Here is a 20,728-nt window from a genome sequence, read left to right on the forward strand (position 1 = left end):
TCTAATGGCATGCTGATACTTCAAAAACAATTGATTCCTATATTAAAATAACATATCATGTCCGAAACCAAACTACTGCATCTTAGATAGAAGACGAAAAGGTAGTGAAGTACACTACGAGTTATATTGCCCACAATATTACCAATTGGAAGAATTTCAAAATTTAACAAATCAATCATAATAATGCAGAGTGCACATAACCTAGTCACTTTCAAGCTTTGATAAAAACTAGAGCTTAATTAGATGAGTGGTATCTCCACGTGTACGACAAAATGTCATGGTGAAAAAAACATTCCCAAAGAGAAAAAGAAAAATCTAAAGATTGATTTACATACATACATGCATTATTAACCATTGAATCCCCAAGATTGTGTTTACTGGGGTCTCACATCCTGTTGGGAACCTTGATAGGGGAACCAGTGCTTCAGACCACCACAAAAACTGCGTCGACACTGAATTAGTGTCAAAATAATATTTTTCCTCTGCTGTACACCATTCATTCATGTTCTTGCACTCCATTTTCCACTCTACTGTAACCTAGACACAGAATCAGAGCAAAGCACGAGTAAACAAGGGAGCGTACAATGTTAGGATCATATAAGTAGTGCAACATATAATAGCATTTGAGTTTTTAATTTCTGCAAGATCAATCTAAGAAGATAGGACATGCATGTAAATGGGAAATATTTAAACAGATCAAATGCTGAAACAGGGAGTATTTTACAAAAAGAAGCTACCTGCTATTATGGGATCGAGTGCATATCACTCATGAGGCATTAGAAAGCATGGCAGGTGAAACAACCACTCAAAGAGCCCATCTGACGGGTTCTGCTGAATGATATCGCCTTATGGGAAGCCCCGGTAACTTGATGGGCCTGATTGGCCAGCGTTGAGCTCCTCATTTCTTGAGCTCTCATCTGAATCGATCTAAGCTTGTTCATAATCTTGTCCATAGATGATGATCTCTTCTTTTCTAGCTTCATCTTAAATATATGTCAAGTAATTAATTAAGGGCCATAGTACCAAATGCTTATGCCTCCCTTATTCAGAATATGAACACATAATGCATGTTTGTAGGGCGGGCTGAATCATAGATATAATTAATGCAATCGCCTAAGACCCCCAAATAAAAGAAGACCCTCATTTATAAAATAAAAAAATAAAATATATATGTATATATATATATATATATATATAATATTCATCTATATATTTTAATTACAATTAAAAATTAAGTACTTTTATTGGTCATTAAAATGAATTAAAAAGACCACATTGTATCTTAAAATACAGAATACTGCACAGTGAAAATGCACACAACTTGACAAGATAAGACTACACAATACACACAGTGCTACACACTCTTGTCCACAAGTCACAGCTGGCCCTACACACCACATGGGCACACACTAATTAATAAGTTATCACATTTTTTTTAAATGCAAACTCTTACTTTATCAATTATTATAAATTTTTACACCAATTAATAATTTAATATATATTATATTATCTCATTTGTATTATAGTGATACTAATTTATTGAAACATGTAATAAATTAATTTTTATTTGTGCAAGTTTAGACTATAAAGTTTAAAAAATGACCCACTTAAAATTTTCACCTAAGACCCCAAAATTGTTGAGCCGACCCTGCATGTTTGACAAGGATGCCATAAACTATGAGAGAGAGAGAGAGAGAGAGAGAGAGAGAGAGAGAGAGAGAGATCCATAATCAAGCTAGCACAATCTGAGATGTGGAACGTAACTTTTTCCATAGAGACTTCTTATTTCTTAATTGTGAATTTAGCAATCCTGAAAAACTAATTCTTCTTCTTTAAACCATTGGACCATTGCAGGAGACTAATTGTTTTTTTTTTTTTTTGGAGGGGAAACATCGAAATTTTTATTAAAAAACACCTCTTAAATCGGCTTGAACAACAGAATAAAGATGTGATGAAACATCCTCTATCCACGCTAAGAAATCTGGTATGCCAATGGCATGTCTAGCCAGACCATGAGCTAAAGAATTACCTTCTCTAAATGTATGAGAATAAAGTAATTTAACAAATTGTGAGGATAAACTTTTCACCTCATCTATGAATAAACCAAATGGAGCTAAAGGGACCGAATCATCCGTTTGAGCCTTAAAAACTTCCAGTGAGTCTCCATCTAAGATAGCTTGTTGAACTCCTATGTCTGATGCCAAGGAAAGGGCTGTAACAGCCGCCATCGCCTCAACCTCTCTACTGCTATAGGCTTGATGCAATAGTTTCGAGCATGAAGCTATCACTTCACCATCTCCATCTCTTATCACCACTCCTATCCCTGATTTATTTTCTTTCGAAAAGGTCGCGCCGTCGTAATTTATTTTCAAAAACTCACTCCTCAGAGGCTTCCACCTGCTTCTGGCCCGTCGCGTTTCTTGTTGTACCTGGGATGCATGATCTACTTGCCTTCTTTGAAATTCCAGTAGCCACGTCCTGGCGGTATGAGCAAGTTGGTGAAGACTATCAGCTGGTATATTAAGTCTGACTCTGTTCCGCTGGTTCCAGATCATCCATACCGTTGCTGCAAATAATTCAACATCCTTTTTCTGCATAATCAACCACGACAATAGCTCTTTGAAGTCCAGGAAGTGCACTGAACTTCTGAAACCCCACAGCTCTGCATTGGCCCACACCGGATCCAGTTCAAGACACCGCCACAAAGCATGTAAAGAGTTTTCTGCCGAGTTACAGCATCGCTCACACACTGAATCTTCAATGATTTTGCGACGGACTAAGGCTTGCTTTGTTGGCAGAGCTTCACGGCAGGCCCTCCACAGCATGGTCTTCACCTTTTGTGGTGTACGCATAGACCAAATGCTCTTCCAAATGTGCTTATCCCTGTTCTGTTGATCCTGTGCAACATCACCCAAAGCAGCTGCCTCCTCCTTTAGGAATCTATAGCCTAATTTATAGCTGTAGACACCGTTGCTTGAATGGGGCCAAAACAAAGTATCCTCAGATGAAGCTCAGCCTAAAGGAATTTTTTTAATCATCTCGGCATCCTCCCTTGTAAAAAGACCGTCAACCAGCTCCACTACCCACTGCCTGTTCAATGGATCAATGAGTGTATCTACCGTTGAATCCTCAAAGTCTTGAATTGGACATTCCGGTAAATAAGGTGGGTGCTTCCTTGGCAGTCAATGGTGCTGCCATATCTTAATCTTTTGCCCATTACCAATCCGCCATCTAGCACCTCTCTGTAAAACTTCTCTACCATGAAGGATACTCCTCCAAGCGTAGGAGCCCATCCGTGAATCTGTGGCTTCCATAATAGTAGTGTTAGGGAAAAATCGGGCTTTGAAAACTTTGTAAAATAGTGAATCAGTATTGTGCAATAAACGCCATGCTTGCTTTGCAAGGAGAGAATCATTGTGCAAAGCAAGCTCTTGAAAACCCATTCCACCTATTGTTTTTGATCTTGTCATATCTTCCCATTTAACCCAATGAATCCTCCTTCGGTCTCCTCTTTGGCCCCACCAAAACTTCTTGATTAAGCCCTCAATCTCATTACATAAGCCAATGGGAATTTTGAAACACCCCATTGTGTAAGTAGGAATAGCTTGGATAACCGACTTAATCAACACTTCTCTACCCGCCTGAGAAAGTAACTTCCCTTCCCACCCTTGGAGTTTCCGCCACACCTTTTCTTTAATATAATTGAAACTAGCCTTCTTTCCTTTACCCACAAAAGATGGAAGACCCAAGTATCTTTCATAATGCGTTATTTCTAACACACCCCAAGCCTCCTTGATAGCCCTCTTCGCTTCAACATTTGTTGCTTTACTAAAAAAGATTGTGGTTTTGCTCTTGTTCACTTTTTGACCTGATGCTTCTTCATATTTATTCAGCACTTCCAACACCTTTCCACACTCCTCCACAGTTGCCCTGCAAAAAAGGAGACTATCATCTGCAAAAAGCAGATGTGTTAGTTTTAGACCCCGTCTGCATAGAGAAAAGCCATGGATATCACCCCTCCTCTCAGCCTGCTTTATCATCCCATTTAACCCTTCAGAAGTTAGGAATACTAAAAGCCATAAGCATATGTCTCTTACCTTGTCTCTTACCACAAGCATATGTCTCTTACCTTATTTTTTTATTTTTTAAGTTGAGAATTGTTGTATATAGAATTATAGATATAAATATTGAGTTTCTTTGCTAAAATTTACGGTAGTTTTCCCAATTGAGACATTGACTTTATCTATTTATTTTTTTAAATACACTTTTCAACATATTTTCTATCATTTCTTTATCTCAATTAAATATTATTTTTCTATCATTTTTTATTATTTTTTAAATCAATTTTTATTCATTCCCAACTCCCAAGTCTCAACAACTATATTTTCCAAATTATAATAGCTACATTTTTAAATCTCCTAACAGTATAATTTTTAAAAATATTTCAATGATCTATTTTGTTAATGGTCTAATTTTAATTCTCACGCTTTCATTATTTATCTGTCCGTCATTATCAAATCTACCTTAGCATTATGCAAGTTCTTTGAAAATTCTATGTAATTTAAAATTTATCAAATCTAAGCATATTTGGAATGAGTTTATTCATTAAGAAATATTATCTCCACAATATATTCAAATTATAGGTAGTAAGTTGTTACAAATTGTTATCAGTGGACAAAAAAATAATTTTAGTAGTAAGTTGAAATTTGAACTAATAACATTGTAAAAATATTATAGAAATAACATTTCTCTTAATTTTTTTATATTATAAAAGACAGACTACTAATTTAAAGCCCACACCCGTTTGAGTGTTTCACTTAAACAAAACAATAGAAGCCATTCACAGATCTCCATTTTATTTGTTCTCATCTCAGACAGAGAGAGAGAGAGGGAGAAATCGTTGTTGTGCTCCATTGAGGGAGAGATCATCGTCTTCCTCGTCTGCTTCGCCTCCACCACCACCAACATGCGGGCCCAAATGGGTTAGATCGGTTTTTTTTTTTTTGGTTGCTTTTATCGTTCTAATTTCATTAGCTTTATGAGAAAGGATTGTGTTTTGCGATTTAATTAACTTTATAACTTTCAGCACCATCAATCAGTATTGTAGATATGTCTGGAAAGTATTCGCTGGTTAAGAGACTCCAGTGGAAAGGACATGCATGTAAATGAGAAATATTTAAGCAGATCAAATGCAAAAACGGAGTGTATTTTACAAAAAGAAGCTACCTGCTATTATGGGTCGAGTGCATATCACTCGATGAGGCATATTAGAAAGCATGGCATATGTCTCTTATCTTTTTCAAAAGTTAGGAATACTTACCTTGTCTCTTACCATAAGCATATGTCTCTTAAATTATTTTTTTCGAAAGTTAGGAATTGTGGTATACAGAATTGCAGATATAAATATTGAGTCGCTTTGCTAAAATTTAATTACCTGGTTTTCCAATTGAGACATTGAAATAGCAACCCATCCTGCACCTTCTCCATATTACTTCTAAGCCATGTCTTGTGATGAAAAAAATTTCAGCAAAAATTATTTTGTGCTGAAGCCAGATAACGCTAGTTTTTATGATCTCGGTTGCTTTCTCTTTTCCTCTGAATCAAAAGATTGTGAATTCATTGAGTGCTCATCAGAAGACCTTAAGGGAGGTTTTTGGAGAAGATGGTACATCTTCAGCTCCCTTTTTGCGCAGAAACTCCTCCTTAAGGTGGAAAACCCTATGAAAAAATTAGGGAAAGTGTTAGAGCAATGGCTGAATCTTCTTTCAAGCAACGGTGGATTACTCAGGCTCTTCACCAATTTCTTAACAGGTTTGGTTTGTGTTATATGTAGCATGGTATATTGAGCATTTAATAGGTTATAAAGTTCCATATATATAATCTGCATGCATGTACGGCAGTATATATGCCCAAAATTGCGTGCATGCATTAATTATTATGCTATTATGTATGTGTTCTAACTTACTATATATCTAATTTAAGGCAAATATTTAGGAACTAATATCTTAGATTTCGTAAATAATTTGAAAACCATGACTGTAATGCAGTGTTATCTTTCTATAAAACAATCTAATTTAATGCAATCATTTGTTTAAATTTTGTTGAGAATTTATTATTTTCTTCCAAACATTGATGGAGTAAGTGGGTTTTGTAGGAAAAAGGGAAAGAATGCCAAATAGGTTATCGGCAAAGTTCACATCTGTGGTAGGAAATCTTGATCCAAGAGTGGAATTAGACAAAAGTATCAAATATGGTAACACAAAATACAACGCTTTTCTCTCAATTATGGCCTCCAAATTGTCGTACGAAAATGAAGAATTCGCTAAAATCATAATCAATGATCATTGGAATGTAAGTATCATTAACATGGCAAAACTTTTTTTTTTTTTTTTTTTTTTGATTCTGCCCTTGTGGTATATAATGGCTATGATGAAGATTAACGTTTCTTTTTTCATTTTTGCACAGATGAAATTCTTGTACTTCGACAACTATTGGAATGGTAAGTATCAACCTATATTATATTCTAATCCTTAAAAAAATTATGTAGTTATAGCCTAGGTTATAGAATTCATTTGTCTCACTCTTTTTAATTAGTTAAGTATAAAGTGGGACATATTATTTGTATTAAGAAGAGTCACAAATTAAATAATATGCCATCTAAGTTGACTTCTCTTAAAATTAGCTTTTATTCACAAGCATATTTGTCATTTGGTAAAAATTGTAAAAACAAATTTATCTATTAAAAAAAAGAAAAATGTTATATCTACAAAATTTTTACAATAATTTTATAATAAATCATAAGTGGCTGATTGTTACATATTATTATTAGTGGGGGAAAAAAAGTAATTTCAGTGGTAGGTTTAAATTAGAACCAAATATTGTAGCCATATGACTTCTCTAAAAAAAATGATTTTAAAAAGCAAACATAACTCATAAACAAATAAGCTAATAAACTAATATAAGAAAAGATAAATTATCCAAATACATACTACTAACTAATGGAGGAAATAGTTTCTCAAAAAAAAAAAAACTAATTGAGATAATTTGTCAATTAATAATGGACTAAGATTATAATTAGTTAAAAGTGCACTTTCCTTTTATCTCTTTAAATCAAAGATCCCATGAAAAGTATAGATCCAATTACTTATAAGAGAATGCCTTTGATACAAAATCATATGGATTATGGATCCCACATTTGCTTTTATTTGCCCCATGTGAAACCACATGGAAGTTGAAAAATGGGCTAGGGTTGCAAACCTGTACCAAATTATATATTATGTTATTTCCGTAACAAAATAAAGGAAAAAGTTAATGGGTACTCTAAGAACATTAGTTTAGAAATTATTTTTTAAAAATTTTATATGAAAATAAAAAATAATTAATTTTATTTACTGTTTATTATATTTTCCATAAAATTAGTTCTCAAAACTTTTTTTAAATAATTTATTAACAATTTTTTTTTTTTTGCTAAACTATTAATAATTGCTTTAAGATCTTTGATTAAGAAAGTTTTGACATCACTTTTATGAGAAATATAAAAAGTTGTCAACAATATTTATTATTTTATCACTCTCCTAATAAAATATTTCTAAAAATAGCTAAAGGCATTTGTTAACATTTTCCTAAAATGCTATATAAACTAGAGGTGTGTATGGGTCGGGTTGGGTCGGATTGAGGGGATTTTTTGACCCAACCCACCATGGTGGGTCAAAAAAAATTTAACCCAACCCATCACATAAGTCCAACCCAACCCACATGAGTCGGGTTGAACCCATGGGTTTGACAAATTTTTATTATTATTATTAAATTCAGTAGAAAAAAATATAAATAGTAATATATTAAAAAAACCTAAAGATTAGTGTAAGGACATGATTCTCCGGCGGCCCAATAAGGATGTTGGGCTCACGCGTGAAAGATCCCTCACAATATGATTTGTAGAGAGTGGGCTTGAAAAACTAGCCGCTGGTCACGGGGCGGTGCCCGGTCAGGGTTTTGGAGGAATTCATGTAAAAAGAGAATTGGGCTTGAACATTTAAGCCCTAAGATGTCACGCCCTATGGGATGGGTCTCCTCGGACTTAATCCGAGGACCATTGAGGCCTTATTCCGGTTATCCAACGACGGACTTTCTTCAGTGAAGTCCGGTGTTGTTGAGATGTTCTCCCCCCTGTGATCTTTCTTTTTCGGAGGTGGGATGGGCTCCCCTTTAGATTTACTTACTTTCCTCTTTTATACTCGTCCGTGTTGATTGTCCTTCGTCCACGTGTAGGGTCAATCTATACAAGACTGATATTTGTCCCATCAGTCTAATCCCAGAATTGTTGGGTATGGTTGATAAGGCTGCAGAGTACGGCTCTGTCATGTGTTGGGTCTTATCTGGAAGGGTAGTAAGGATAACTTCCCTAAGATATTTTGGATCTCCTTACAAATTCGTCCCTATACCAGTTTTACCCCTTTATTTCGGTGGGATTCAGGATCTGCCGAGGACCAAACTGTCCTCGGCCGCCTTCCAAAATTGTTTTGTGCTCTGTATTATAGAACTTGGGCCACAGCTCTCCTCGGACTGGGCCTTCGGATTTTCCAGGAGCAATTGGGCTTGGTCCTTAAATTATTGGGCCCCACAATTAGTATCAATGTAACTCCTTAAAGGCAAATAACACTAATGACTAAATAACAATAGTAATTTATTAGGATTTGTGTGAACTAATTGGCTTTTATATAGGATAGGAAGAACTGGTTATTTAAAAAAATTTATTAATTATATAATATATTATATATATATATATATATTAAATTAGTATTAGTAGGAGGAACCGAGGAAATGCTGCTCTATAGCTAGTTTTAAAAAAAAATTATTAAATATATAATATATATTTAAAAATATATATATAAGTGCCCTACAGTTGATTTTTATAAATAAAAAAAATTATTAAGTATGTGGGGACAAAGTTTGAAGCCCGAGCCTACAATGAGTAAACTCCAAGGTTAAAAAACCCAATGTAATGAATTTTGTAGAGTGTGGATTAAATAACTAGGTTTTGATAAGTTAAGCAGAGGTTTGCATAAGATTAAGGAACACACAGACAAGAACAACAACTATTATGATAAGAGAACCTCTGATCCGAGGAGACATAGAATTTTGTTTATGAATTAATATCACTACGTTAGAGTTCTTTTGCATGCTCTCCCCCTTTCTATGGGGGCTTTTATACATTATATAAGCTCTTCCTTATCATTTGGGTTTTATACTTGTTGATCATCCAATCCTCCACTTGAGCACCTGTCCCATCAAACACCTCTTTCAGTCTTTTATGAGTTGTGGTAGCCAATGTAACACTGTTCAAGGGTCTTTTCCACATTAATGCGGTCAGGAAAGTAGCTGTAGTGCATTCAATATGGTGGTGGCAGTCTTTGTTTAGATATTTTGTGTCTCCTTCCTTTTTACGTATTTAGGGGATGTGCTTCAGTGGCTTGGATGTACTTCGCTCCGGATTTTCAGTGTCCGAGGAGGAATTCCTCCTTGGACCTTTTTTCTTTATTTTCCAAGATAAGATTTAACGTGGATCGCTTAAGCCATGTTGCCTCCTCGGACGGGCCCAAGGCCCAACTCGTTACTTTGGGCCATAGTCCCCACAAAATATATAATATATTAAATATGGTGGGTTGGATCGGGTTTGTAATTTTATGACCCAAACCCAACCCGACCCGCTATAATTTTTTTTTGGTAACCCAATCCAACCCACCAAACCTTAAAAACCAACCCAACCCAGCAGGTCGGTGGGTTTTCTGCACACCCCTAATATAAACTTTCTTCCGTCATTGCATCCAGGCAAACCGTTGGCAATATTTTGCTAAACTAAATGTTAGTTATTGGGATTAAAATATGAAGTATTAATTTATAGGGTAGTACTCTATTATTAGTCCACTTAGATAAACAAGGTGCTTAATTATTTGTCAAAAGGTTAAACTAACTCATCTTTAATTATTTGTATAAATGAAAATAAAAACTCGTTTTTAATTATGAAAATAAAGTATAAAATCATATAATTACTAAGAATTACAAGGGTCTCCCTTTGGCTGTAAAAGAGTGAAACAAATAACCGGGAGGAAAAAAAAACTCAAAACTCGGCTGTAACTTCTCAACTATTTGGACAAAGGTCTCTTAGCTTAAGTCTTCAACTTAAGAATGACAATATTTTATACTATTTATTAACATAATATGGCATGACACGAGTTTATGCAGATTAGTATTTATTTAACTATTTATTACAATTTGTTATGTCTTGACCCGAGCTAATCAACATTAAGTCTTCCCCCTAATGGCATGCTTTTCTTAATTTCTTTCTTTAATCTATGATTGTTGGTCATGTCATATTTCTGTAGAAGCAATCAAGCAATAGTAGTGCCTCCCTCTAAATTCTAATATGTGTTGAGGAATCTTTTCTCTTTAAAAAGAGAAGAGGGAGCTTGCTTCTATCATTGGGGTTATTGTGCTTTCTAGTTTTTAGTTTTTAGCATAGGATAATAGGGGTTCAATATTTTCTTGGCTACCCATCCATGGTGGATGGGGTTTGGCCCATTAACCCATGGGCCTAGGGTCTTCGGCCAGTGTTGAAAGCTCCATCTTAACAAACCCAACATGGATCCAATCACTTTTATTGTCCCACTTGGTAGCAAGCCTACGTTACTAGCTTGACAGGGCTTTAATCTTTAATAGGTTGCTAAATGGGGACTTTAGTTACAAAATTATTATGAAATTTTTGTATTGATGGCCATGATTGTGCCAAACTCACATGTGCAATATTTCATGAGCTTCAATATGACAATGAGTGATGGCTGTTGAGTTTTGCACAAAAATTAGTGCATAGGCCTTCTAGGTTTCTCTGTTTCTTTATTTTGTCACACTATCATTTGGGCTTGGATAATTTGTTATCCATTGGCCCATGTCATCCGTTTAATACCAATATCTGAGGATTAGGGAAAAAGGCCCACGTTATGAGTTAGTGAGTCGGGCCATGGCCCAATATGGGCTTCATCTAAAATAAATGTCAGCTAATTTTAAACTGTTGTACTCAAAAATCAAAACCTGATACGCTTCAGGGGACCAAAATTGTTTTGTTTATTTTCATATATTTTTGAAAATTAGTAATTTTATATTATTTGTGGTTTACTGTTATACCAAAACTTTCTTCAAATCATAAGATTGGAAAAAGTTCCTCACAGTAGGAAGCCCTTTGCCTCCAGAGATTGATGTTATATATCTTGATTATTTAATTCTTCATTGCTCAAATATAAATTCATCGTGCTGATTGGCTGAATCTCTTTTTAAAAAGTGTACACTTTACAGGCACCTAGTTTGTGGGGTTGACGCACATAGTTGCAGTGCAATCATTTGGTAAGATGATAGATTCTTTTGTTCTTATTATTAGTATTAGGAAAAAATAATAAAAATAACCACATTCTGTATTGTTCCCCCATGCTAACTGTAGGACTCAAATTTGAAATTGTGTCTCAATTTTTACTTTTGTGATAATTTTATTCTCCGTGTTTAGTGAAAGATTAGTATGTGCTTTACCTGCAAATAGCAATTTTACCTTTTTCCTTTTCGGCCAACTAGAAAATAAACTGTTCTAATCCAGTGTTTGACAGATTACCTGAAGGACTATACAACTCAAGCCATTACGTTCCAAGATACAAGGGTTGACCCTAACCTGATCGTGGTTGCATTTAGGGGCACCCACCCATTTGACCCAAAAGCTTGGAGAGTAGATGTGGATCTCTCATGGTATGAAATTGAAGGGGTGGGTCAGACTCATAGTGGCTTTATGAAAGCTCTTGGTCTTCAAAAGAGAAAAGGATGGCCCGAACTAGGAAGTAACCAAAACAAATATGCTTATTATGAAATCAGACAAAGGTTGAGAAAGTTATTGCAAAAAAATAAGAATGCAAAATTTATATTGACAGGGCACAGCTTGGGTGGGGCATTGGCGATTTTGTTTCTGACTGTGCTAGCAATACATGAAGAGGAATGGTTGATGGATAAGTTGGAGGGAGTGTACACATTTGGGCAACCAAGGGTTGGAGACAATCAGTTGAAGGAATATATGGAGAAGAAGTTGGAGCAATATGATGTGAGGTATTTTAGGTTTGTTTACTGCAATGACATAGTGCCTAGGGTCCCTTATGATGATGATAATGTCTTTTTTACTCACTTTGGAACTTGCTACTACTACAATAGCTCCTATGAAGGAAAGGTCAGTCCTCTCTCTCTCTACTATGTCTCTATCCCTCTGTCTTTTCAAGCATGTAGATTTTTAGATTTGGCTCAATGAGGTTAAACTATGCATCCTGGTTGGAGTGCAGGTCATTAAAGAGGAGCCGAATAAGAACTACTTCTCAGTGCCATGGACCTTTGTCAAATTGAGGCTTAACGCAATTTGGGAGCTGAACCGGAGTTTCATTTTCCCATATACGAGGGGTCCAGAGTACAAAGAAAGTTGGTTAATGAAAACGATGAGGATTTTTGGATTGGTATTTCCCGGATTAGTAGCACATATGCCCCAAGATTATGTTAATGCTACCCGATTGGGATCTTTACCTCTAGACCTCCAAAGCACAATGCATCAACTAGATTCTAAGGTTAACTGACCTACACAAATACGAAACCGAAACTGTACATATTATTCACTTTTATCACATTAACATTTCCCCTTGATAGTCAAGAGATCAAGTACCGAAATAAATTTCATGAACAAAAAATAATAATAATAATTGCTTTTGCATACCTTATTCAAGTTATTAAAGCTACAAATTGAAATCCAAAGTTCCAAACCCCTCTCTTCAAATACTTCAATCCAGATAAACAACCAATGTATTTCATGGTCACAGCTGCGAATATAATCTCAAAAGGAATAAGGTATGCCTTCATCAAAGGCAATTTACTGAAGTCTGAAACCACTGCCTGCTTTCTAAAACCAGTAAATGGCTCTTAGACTGTTAAATCAAGTACAAGAGGATATGCCCAATATTGGTAAGAAAATCTACCAGACTGTAATTGTGGGAACGATTTTAGAGATCTCAACATCACTGTATCTAAAACTAAGAAACCAGACCATTCAAAATTAAAGCAGTTTATTCATATCAATTTTCAGATACCACATTAATGGCAGGAAAGTCATATGTCTCATTTCTCTAATGGCATGCTAATACTTCAAAAACAATTGATTCCTATATTAAAATAACATATCATGTCCGAAACCAAACTACTGCATCTTAGATAGAAGACGAAAAGGTAACGAAGTACACTACAAGTTATATTGCCCACAATATTACCAATTGGAAAAATTTCAAAATTTAACAAATCAATCATAATAATGCAGAGTGCACATAACCTAGTCACTTTCAAGCTTTGATAAAAACTAGAGCTTAATTAGATGAGTGGTATCTCCACGTGTACGACAAAATGTCATGGTGAAAAAAACATTCCCAAAAAGAAAAAGAAAAATCTAAAGATTGATTTACATACATACATGCATTATTAACCATTGAATCCCCAAGATTGTGTTTACTGGGGTCTCACATCCTATTGGGAAACTTGATAGGGGAACCAGTGCTTCAGACCACCACAAAAACTGCATTGACACTGAATTAGTGTCAAAATAATATTTTTCCTCTGCTGTACACCATTCATTCATGTTCTTGCACTCCATTTTCCACTCTACTGTAACCTAGACAGAATCATAGCAAAGCACGAGTAAACAAGGGAGCGTACAGTGTTAGGATCATATAAGTAGTGCAACATATAATAGCATTTGAGTTTTTAATTTCTGCAAGATCAATCTAAGAAGATAGGACATGCATGTAAATGAGAAAATTTGAAGCAGATCAAATGCTGAAACAGAGAGTATTTTACAAAAAGAAGCTACCTGCTATTATGGGTGAGTGCATATTACTCGATGAGGCATTAGAAAGCATGGCAGGTGAAACAACCACTCAAAGAGCCCATCTGACGGGTTCTGCGGAATGATATCGCCTTATGGGAAGCCCCAGTAACTTGATGGGCCTGATTGGCCAGCATTGAACTCCTCATTTCTTGAGCTCTCTTCTGAGCCGATCTGAGCTTGTTCATAATCTTGTCCATAGATGATGACCTTTTCTTTTCGAGCTTCATCTGAAATAAATGTCAAGTAAGGGCCATAGTACCAAATGCTTATGCCTCCCTTTTTCAGAATATGAACACATAATGCATATTTGACAAGGTTGCCATAAACCATGAGAGAGACAGAAAGATAGAAATCCATGATCAAGCTGGCACAATCTGAGATGTGGAGCTTTTTCCATAGAGACTTCTTATTTCTTAATTGTGAATTTAGCAATCCCAAAAAAACTAATTCTTCTTCTTCTTTATATACTATTTGCAACTCACACACATGCGAGAGAGAGAGAGAGAGAGAGAATGATTTCTTTACTACTTTTATCATTTCTTTCTTTGGCCTGCACATCCACCAGAGATGAAGGCTTAAAATGAATAGATATCTAACTGATTTTAGTGAAAATTCTTCTATAATCCTATTTCCTGCAAATTTCAGTTCAAAGGTTGGGCTGAATGGCCTTCCCATAATTCTCCAATGTCCTGCTATTAAGTAAAAGGAAAAACATTCTTGCAAAATTTCAACTGACTTATTCAAGAATAGTCACTTTGTAGCATGTTCAGGAGTGAAGTGTGTCATGTTCCCCACCAGTAAACCTAAACTAAAGACAATTTGATTAACCCAGAATTCATCTTTGGTGATATATTGACTAGAAATAAAATCATGCTAGACTAGACCAAAGTGATACATTGAAAAGATATATTCGAATGACATTCCGGGAAATAAGAAAAAGACAGTACCAAGGACTGATCATTGGTAAATGTTTCAACTGATATAAAATGATACATGATGAAACACTTTATTAAAAATGACCTCTAGTTTGCGAATTGCTGCCTCAGCTTTTGCCTTCTGCAGGTTCTCCCATGCATTGATTTTGGCTTCCTCTCTTTTCAACCTGGAAAAATCAGCCATTGACACATTAATATAGAATAGATAAATATCTGCATAACTTTCGTGACAGTAGCTACTAGCACAGGGTGAGTCTTATCCTCTGATATGGTACTGTGGCCAAACTTCTTTTCAGTAATTAAGGCTTATAAGTAATAAAATCGGTGGCCTGAAATATCTTTACTAAACTAACCAATCAATTGCTATCATCTGGAAGGCTTGGAGCTGAATTATTTTGGGAAAATTTGTTCGAGTTCATGGTAACAGCTCAACTTCTTGAGAGAATTAAATTACTATATATCATAGGTCCGTGCTCCACTCAACTTAAGAACCTAGCCATCTTCTTAGGATGATTTAAACAATCATTGTCTTTCCAACCATAACATGAAAAGATATATCCTAAAGTTTATAATGGCAGTGTTACAAAATCAAAAACCCTTTCTTCTATTTGACCCCATGTTGATGACCTATGGAACAATATTAAAAAGAAGGTAAATTCAAAGATTTCCTGTTAGGGGACCTCATGATTTTTGGAAAAGAGAACATTGCTTCTTTGACATTTTTCTTTGCAAACCTTCAATGACCCAATTTGCTTCTAAGGTCTCCTTCGTATCATATTTTCATTCAATGATCCCACAAAATAAAGATAATGTAAGTAATAAAGTTGTCAAATATTCATACTTGGAAATTGTCTTTATATCCCAATCTGAAGATTGAGCATCCAAATCTTTCTTTTTCCAGTTATCAACATTGTCTGAACCCTTCCCAGGAAATCGGGCTTTATGTTTCTTGGACCACCTAGTCATGGTGACACGTTCATCTACCTGCACATCCCTAACTTCCAATTTAGAGGACGGAACACTCTGCAACTCCATTATAGGCAGGGCAGAGGGATTGGAGTTAGAGAATGAAAGCCTCCTTTCGGGAGATGAATGAGAGCTACCCTCTGGGCTCATCTGGGTTGCCATGTCCCTTCTCGACACACCACGAGATATATCAGTGCCAGCATCCTTGACCCCATCATTTTTTTCATCTGTGTTAGATCCAAGGTCAAAAACCCAAATATCAGATATGTAAAAATACAACAGGTTTAACAATTTCGTTAAAGATCCCCATCTTCAAAGACAAAGATAGACTTAAACTCAACATAGTCCAAATCCAGCACCTCACCCACATCAATATGTTCCTACTATTATCTATTATAAGAATCCTAACCAACTTTCTTCAACTAATCAAGACCACACCTATTAATTGGGTCAACAACTCACTTTATCAAACAAAACAAAAAATAACCAAAAACCCATTGAAGAAACTGACATCCAGTTATTAACTCAGTCAGCTTTTTTTTTTTTTTTTTGGGAAAAGACAATTTCATGTTTTAGATTAGCATTACAAGTCTAAAGGTATATTGAGTACCACATTCGAAATCCACAAATTAAATGAAATCTGAATAACATGCAAGTTCTAATTCAAGAAACAGAGGCTTAAACAAAGCTAAAGTGTTAAACTAGTAGTCTAGTACCTCTTGACCCAGGCAATGAAGACTGGTTCAGCATCTCAGAGTACCCATGCACACTAACCGACCTAGCCATGCAAGGCTCATTCCTTCCTATAAACCCTCCACCATTGCCACCACCACCACCGCCGCCGCCGCCGCCACGCATGGCCAATCCATCGGCCGCCATGACTCCGGCCGAGAACGGAGACCCCGCCATCACAAAATTCCCCACGTTCCCTCCATCAAATATCGGCGAATACAGCGAGTAATACGCAACCCCAGGCGGCCCGAGCGGTCCGCTCTTCGACTTAGGCCGCCTTTGCTGCGGCAGCGGCTGCTGAGGCTGAACTGAATTCCTCGAACTACCGTTATCTCCCGATACCGGACTGAAAATCCACCTCTCTGCATCTTCCCATTTCGAAGGCAAAGTCCTTCCATTGTTGAAAGGTAACAACGAAGTACTAGTAGCTAGTTGTCTACGGTTACCACCGCCACCACCACCACCACCACCATTCGAGTGCGATGGTACTCGCTCTGAGCTCCAACCTTTTTGCATTCCTACACTCGCGTGCCGATAATTAGGCGTACCGGGACTCGGAAACGTACCGCCGGATTTCCGAGACGAAATCGCCGAGGCCTTTTTCATCGATGCCAATCGCGGCGATGACGCGGCGGCGGCGGTTGTAGCATTGTTTAGATCCAACGAAGCTGGTCTTCTTCTATCTAGCTTCTTCGATAGCGCTTCAGATCTGGATCTCCGATCCTGGCATTCTATATAGAACAAAGAAACAAACAAAAAGTACAGCTGAACAAGTTTAATACTATTTTCGAATACAATCATGAAAGTAAGAGCTCAGTGAAAAGTGTACCTTTGAGAGCAAGAGAGAAAGAGCTTCTAGCAGAATCTAGCGGAGGAGATTCGTCTTCAAAGTCTCCATCATTATTATTGTCTTCTTTTTGAGCTGCGTATTGTAGAAGGAAACAAACAGTGAGTGAGTGAGTGCGTGAGTGAGAGAGAGAGAAAGAGAAAGAGAAAGAGACATTGAAATTTCCTTTTGGAAAAAGCGTCGTCGTTTGTACTTTTTGTTTTGGTTCGTTTGAATTTTCAAAGAGCCAAATCTACGAGAAAAAAAAAAACACTGTGAGTGTGAGTTGAGTACCGTACCTTTTGATTTTTCTCCTCTTTTAGAGAAAAAACGACAGTGCTGTTTGTTGTTTGGATCTGGATTTGGATCTGGACCACTCAAACTCTCGTGATGATGATTATCTGTTAAATGCTGCACCGACTAGTTGTTTTTATTAGCTGCCTTCAATTCTAGCGGTAGAAATGCGAAATCAAAATAGAAAAAAACAAACATAACATGCAAAAAGAATATTACTAGAGAGATTTCGGAGGCAAAAGAGTCGTGATCGTGAGCATCCGAGGCGAAGGAGCAGCGATCGACGCTAGCCGAAGCCGAAGAAAACAAGCTGAAGTTGGATTCGAGAGTGAAGATCACAGAATCAGGACTAGCATCGCGATGAGCTCTCAATCCTGATGATCTCGACGAGAGTTGCTGCTGCTGCTCTTGAAACCCTATCTCCGGCATTGTATATATGTAAGTTTACGAGTAAGCAGCTTTTTCAATTCCCTCTTTCACATTGCATTCACACTAAAAATGTGAATGATAGAGACTCTCTCTGACTGTGTGTGTGAATGGCGGGTACGAATATATAATACTAAGCGTTAATTATGTTTAGCGAGCGTGCTTGGCGTTGTGTTTATGACTTACTGTTTTTTTTTTTTTTTTTGAATTATTTAAGCGTGAATGGACTCGAGAGAAAATACAACGGTTTTGGCATTTTTATCTAAATTCTTTGGGCGGGGTTTTGTTTTTGTTATAAGGTGGAAAGTAAGTGGGGTTTGCTTCTTTTTATGTTTTGTGGGGGTCTTCATGGACTTTGACTGACTGTAAATTTGACTGGACAGGAATGACAGTAGGACCCTTGGATCTTATCTTGGATTTGAATGTGTGGGGTTAATGATATTGGGCCTATTTAGGGGTATTAATGACTTTTTGGTTTGTTACTTTTTACCAATGTAATTATTACTATTTCGAAAGGGATTTTTTTTTTTTTTTTTTGAAAGGGGAATGTAAAAAATCTCGCAATCCAAGGACAAAGTCATGGCAGGACATCATTATGACGTATGTCGTGGGAGTAAATTTTAACGATAAAGGTAAAATATTTAGCTTTTAAAATCAATCAATCAATCACTCACTGAAAACAACCTTTCATTAAAGAAAACAAAACGTTGTGAACTCATCTTTAGCTTTTAAATTAGTAAAATATTTAAATACCACTTCCACGTATCTTGCAAAAAGAAAAAGGGCTGAGGCTGAGCAATAAGTAATAACCATCTTTTGCTAAAAAATTTGAAATTGTGATACTGTTAAACTTGTGAGTAGTAAGTAAAATGTTTTGGTTTCAAATTTTTTTAGTTTGTAGTGTAATGGATTTGATTACGACTAATATAGAAAGGAAAATCATAAAAGAAAATTTTCTAACAAAAGTTTTTTTTTTTCCTTGGCTGAATAGTCATATATTCACAAACTATTGAATTGCACATCTCAATCAAACTGTTAAACAGCGACAATGTGGTTATTCTCTAAAGCACTAAATTATTCTGTTAAATTACACCAAACTGTTGAAGTGCACATCGCAATCAAACTGTTAAAACAGCAAAAAAGATTATTTTTCTTATTCTTTTGACACATGGCCTTTTGAAATTTTGCTTGTTTTGTTTGTGCTTTTGGAACAGACTCACTAAGATTTCGCCGGCAAGATTCTTTAACCAGCGCCATTTATGCCATAACCTCATTACGTTACCCATTCTCTACTTTCACTTCATAGAAAATTATTGTATATTTTCATAATATTATAAATGTATATTCTCCCCTCTCACATAAATAGTTGGTCTTACTAATTAAATTCATGATAGGACCTACCATTTATGTGAGAGGGATAAGTACGCATTTATGGTACTCCGGGAGTACTTAATAAATTTCCTCACTTCCTAGACAAACCATATTTTCACCTAGCTTTTTCTCAATCAATATATATAGTTTTTATGGAGGAAAAAAAAATTAATGTTTTGACAATTTTTTTCATTTCCTATAAAAATGATGTCAAAATTTTCCTAAAATGGATTGTTAACAAGTGTCCTAAGGGCACTTGTTAACATGACCCTATATATAAATATAAACAAAAAGGTCGAATGGAAGTTACACAACTCAATAACTTATAATAAAATTCATATTTTAAAAATCTCACCATTAAATTATATGTTCTTAAAATTCATGCTAATTTTCATGTCAATTGGATATTATTTATCATTTGATTTATAAACTCATCTTTTATGCATTATTTTAAACTACAAAAATTTGAATTTAAACAATTAATTGATGATATAACTATTAATCTTTGATCATCTTGAAATTTTGCAAGTATAGAAAATATACGAATGTAGGGGTGATAGGCCCAAGAGCCCATATCTATGTATATATTGGGCCAGGGGCCCAATCCGAGCACGTTAGGTAATCCGAGGACGGGTAAAACACTTTCATAGGAATCCATGTTAGTAGGTGAAGAAGTGAAGTCTGATCAAAACCGTCCAGGAGGGTGGTCCGAGGAGGAGTGCCTCCTCGGCTGAGCAAAACCGAGGTCAGAGAGTGTGGACTGCTATCAAGAGTAATGTTCCGGATCATTCCATGGATGAGGATAAATATCAGAAAATAACAAGTTAGAGGAAAGCTACGAAATATCTAAAAAGAAAGTTACTACCACCACATTAAATACTCTGCAGCTAACTCTTTGACCGCATTAATGAGGAAGTGATACTTGAACAGTAACTTTCAGTCTTACAGCTGCTACCCAAACACTTTAGGAAGGTGCTAATAGGACAAGGATCAACACCAACAATCTAATCTGCACGTGGAAGGTGGACATGAAAGGGGAAGATAATATAAAATGGAAAAGAGACCCTGAGAGAGGGGGATCGAGAAATAAAGAGAAAAACACTGTAACAATCAAGAATGAAACTTGTAATCTAACTTAAGAGAAATATATAAAAACTGATCTCCTAAGATTGTACTGAGGATAATTTTATTTAGAATAAACTAGTCTATCTTCAATTTTTTGTTATCTAAATACAC

The 20,728-nt window shown here is 35.9% G+C and overlaps 2 protein-coding genes and 1 long non-coding RNA gene across 5 annotated transcripts; 1 reads left to right on the forward strand and 2 right to left on the reverse strand.

Moving 5' to 3' along the window:
- Nucleotides 1-154: 154 nt before the first annotated feature.
- LOC115978310 lies at nucleotides 155-780 on the reverse strand. The gene is made up of 2 exons (XR_004088681.1): nucleotides 738-780; nucleotides 155-537 (listed from the first exon to the last, which is right to left on the reverse strand). It is a non-coding gene; the product is annotated as an uncharacterized LOC115978310 (long non-coding RNA).
- A 4,692-nt stretch (nucleotides 781-5,472) lies between these two features.
- Nucleotides 5,473-13,614, forward strand: LOC115974171. Its single transcript, XM_031094402.1, has 5 exons — nucleotides 5,473-5,811; nucleotides 6,155-6,351; nucleotides 6,466-6,499; nucleotides 11,649-12,253; nucleotides 12,363-13,614. The coding sequence occupies exons 1-5, from the start codon at nucleotides 5,502-5,504 to the stop codon at nucleotides 12,645-12,647; spliced, it is 1,431 nt and encodes a 476-aa protein (XP_030950262.1). The 5' UTR covers nucleotides 5,473-5,501; the 3' UTR covers nucleotides 12,648-13,614.
- On the reverse strand, nucleotides 13,279-18,300 carry LOC115974169. Of its 3 annotated transcripts, none has more exons than XM_031094401.1 (8): nucleotides 17,915-18,300; nucleotides 17,701-17,812; nucleotides 17,405-17,497; nucleotides 16,560-17,306; nucleotides 15,719-16,070; nucleotides 14,963-15,044; nucleotides 13,925-14,169; nucleotides 13,279-13,726 (listed from the first exon to the last, which is right to left on the reverse strand). In XM_031094401.1, exons 1-7 carry the CDS (start codon nucleotides 18,122-18,124, stop codon nucleotides 13,963-13,965), a joined length of 1,803 nt encoding a protein of 600 aa, XP_030950261.1. In that variant the 5' UTR covers nucleotides 18,125-18,300; the 3' UTR covers nucleotides 13,279-13,726; nucleotides 13,925-13,962. The 3 variants fall into 3 exon arrangements, with proteins under 3 accessions (XP_030950261.1, XP_030950260.1, XP_030950259.1); XM_031094400.1 differs by having other exon boundaries at nucleotides 13,328-13,719; nucleotides 17,701-17,821; nucleotides 17,915-18,279; XM_031094399.1 differs by having other exon boundaries at nucleotides 13,328-13,726; nucleotides 17,701-17,821; nucleotides 17,915-18,275.
- Nucleotides 18,301-20,728: the final 2,428 nt, after the last annotated feature.

Source organism: Quercus lobata, chromosome 2, assembly GCF_001633185.2.
Source record: "Quercus lobata isolate SW786 chromosome 2, ValleyOak3.0 Primary Assembly, whole genome shotgun sequence".
NCBI lineage: Eukaryota > Viridiplantae > Streptophyta > Magnoliopsida > Fagales > Fagaceae > Quercus > Quercus lobata.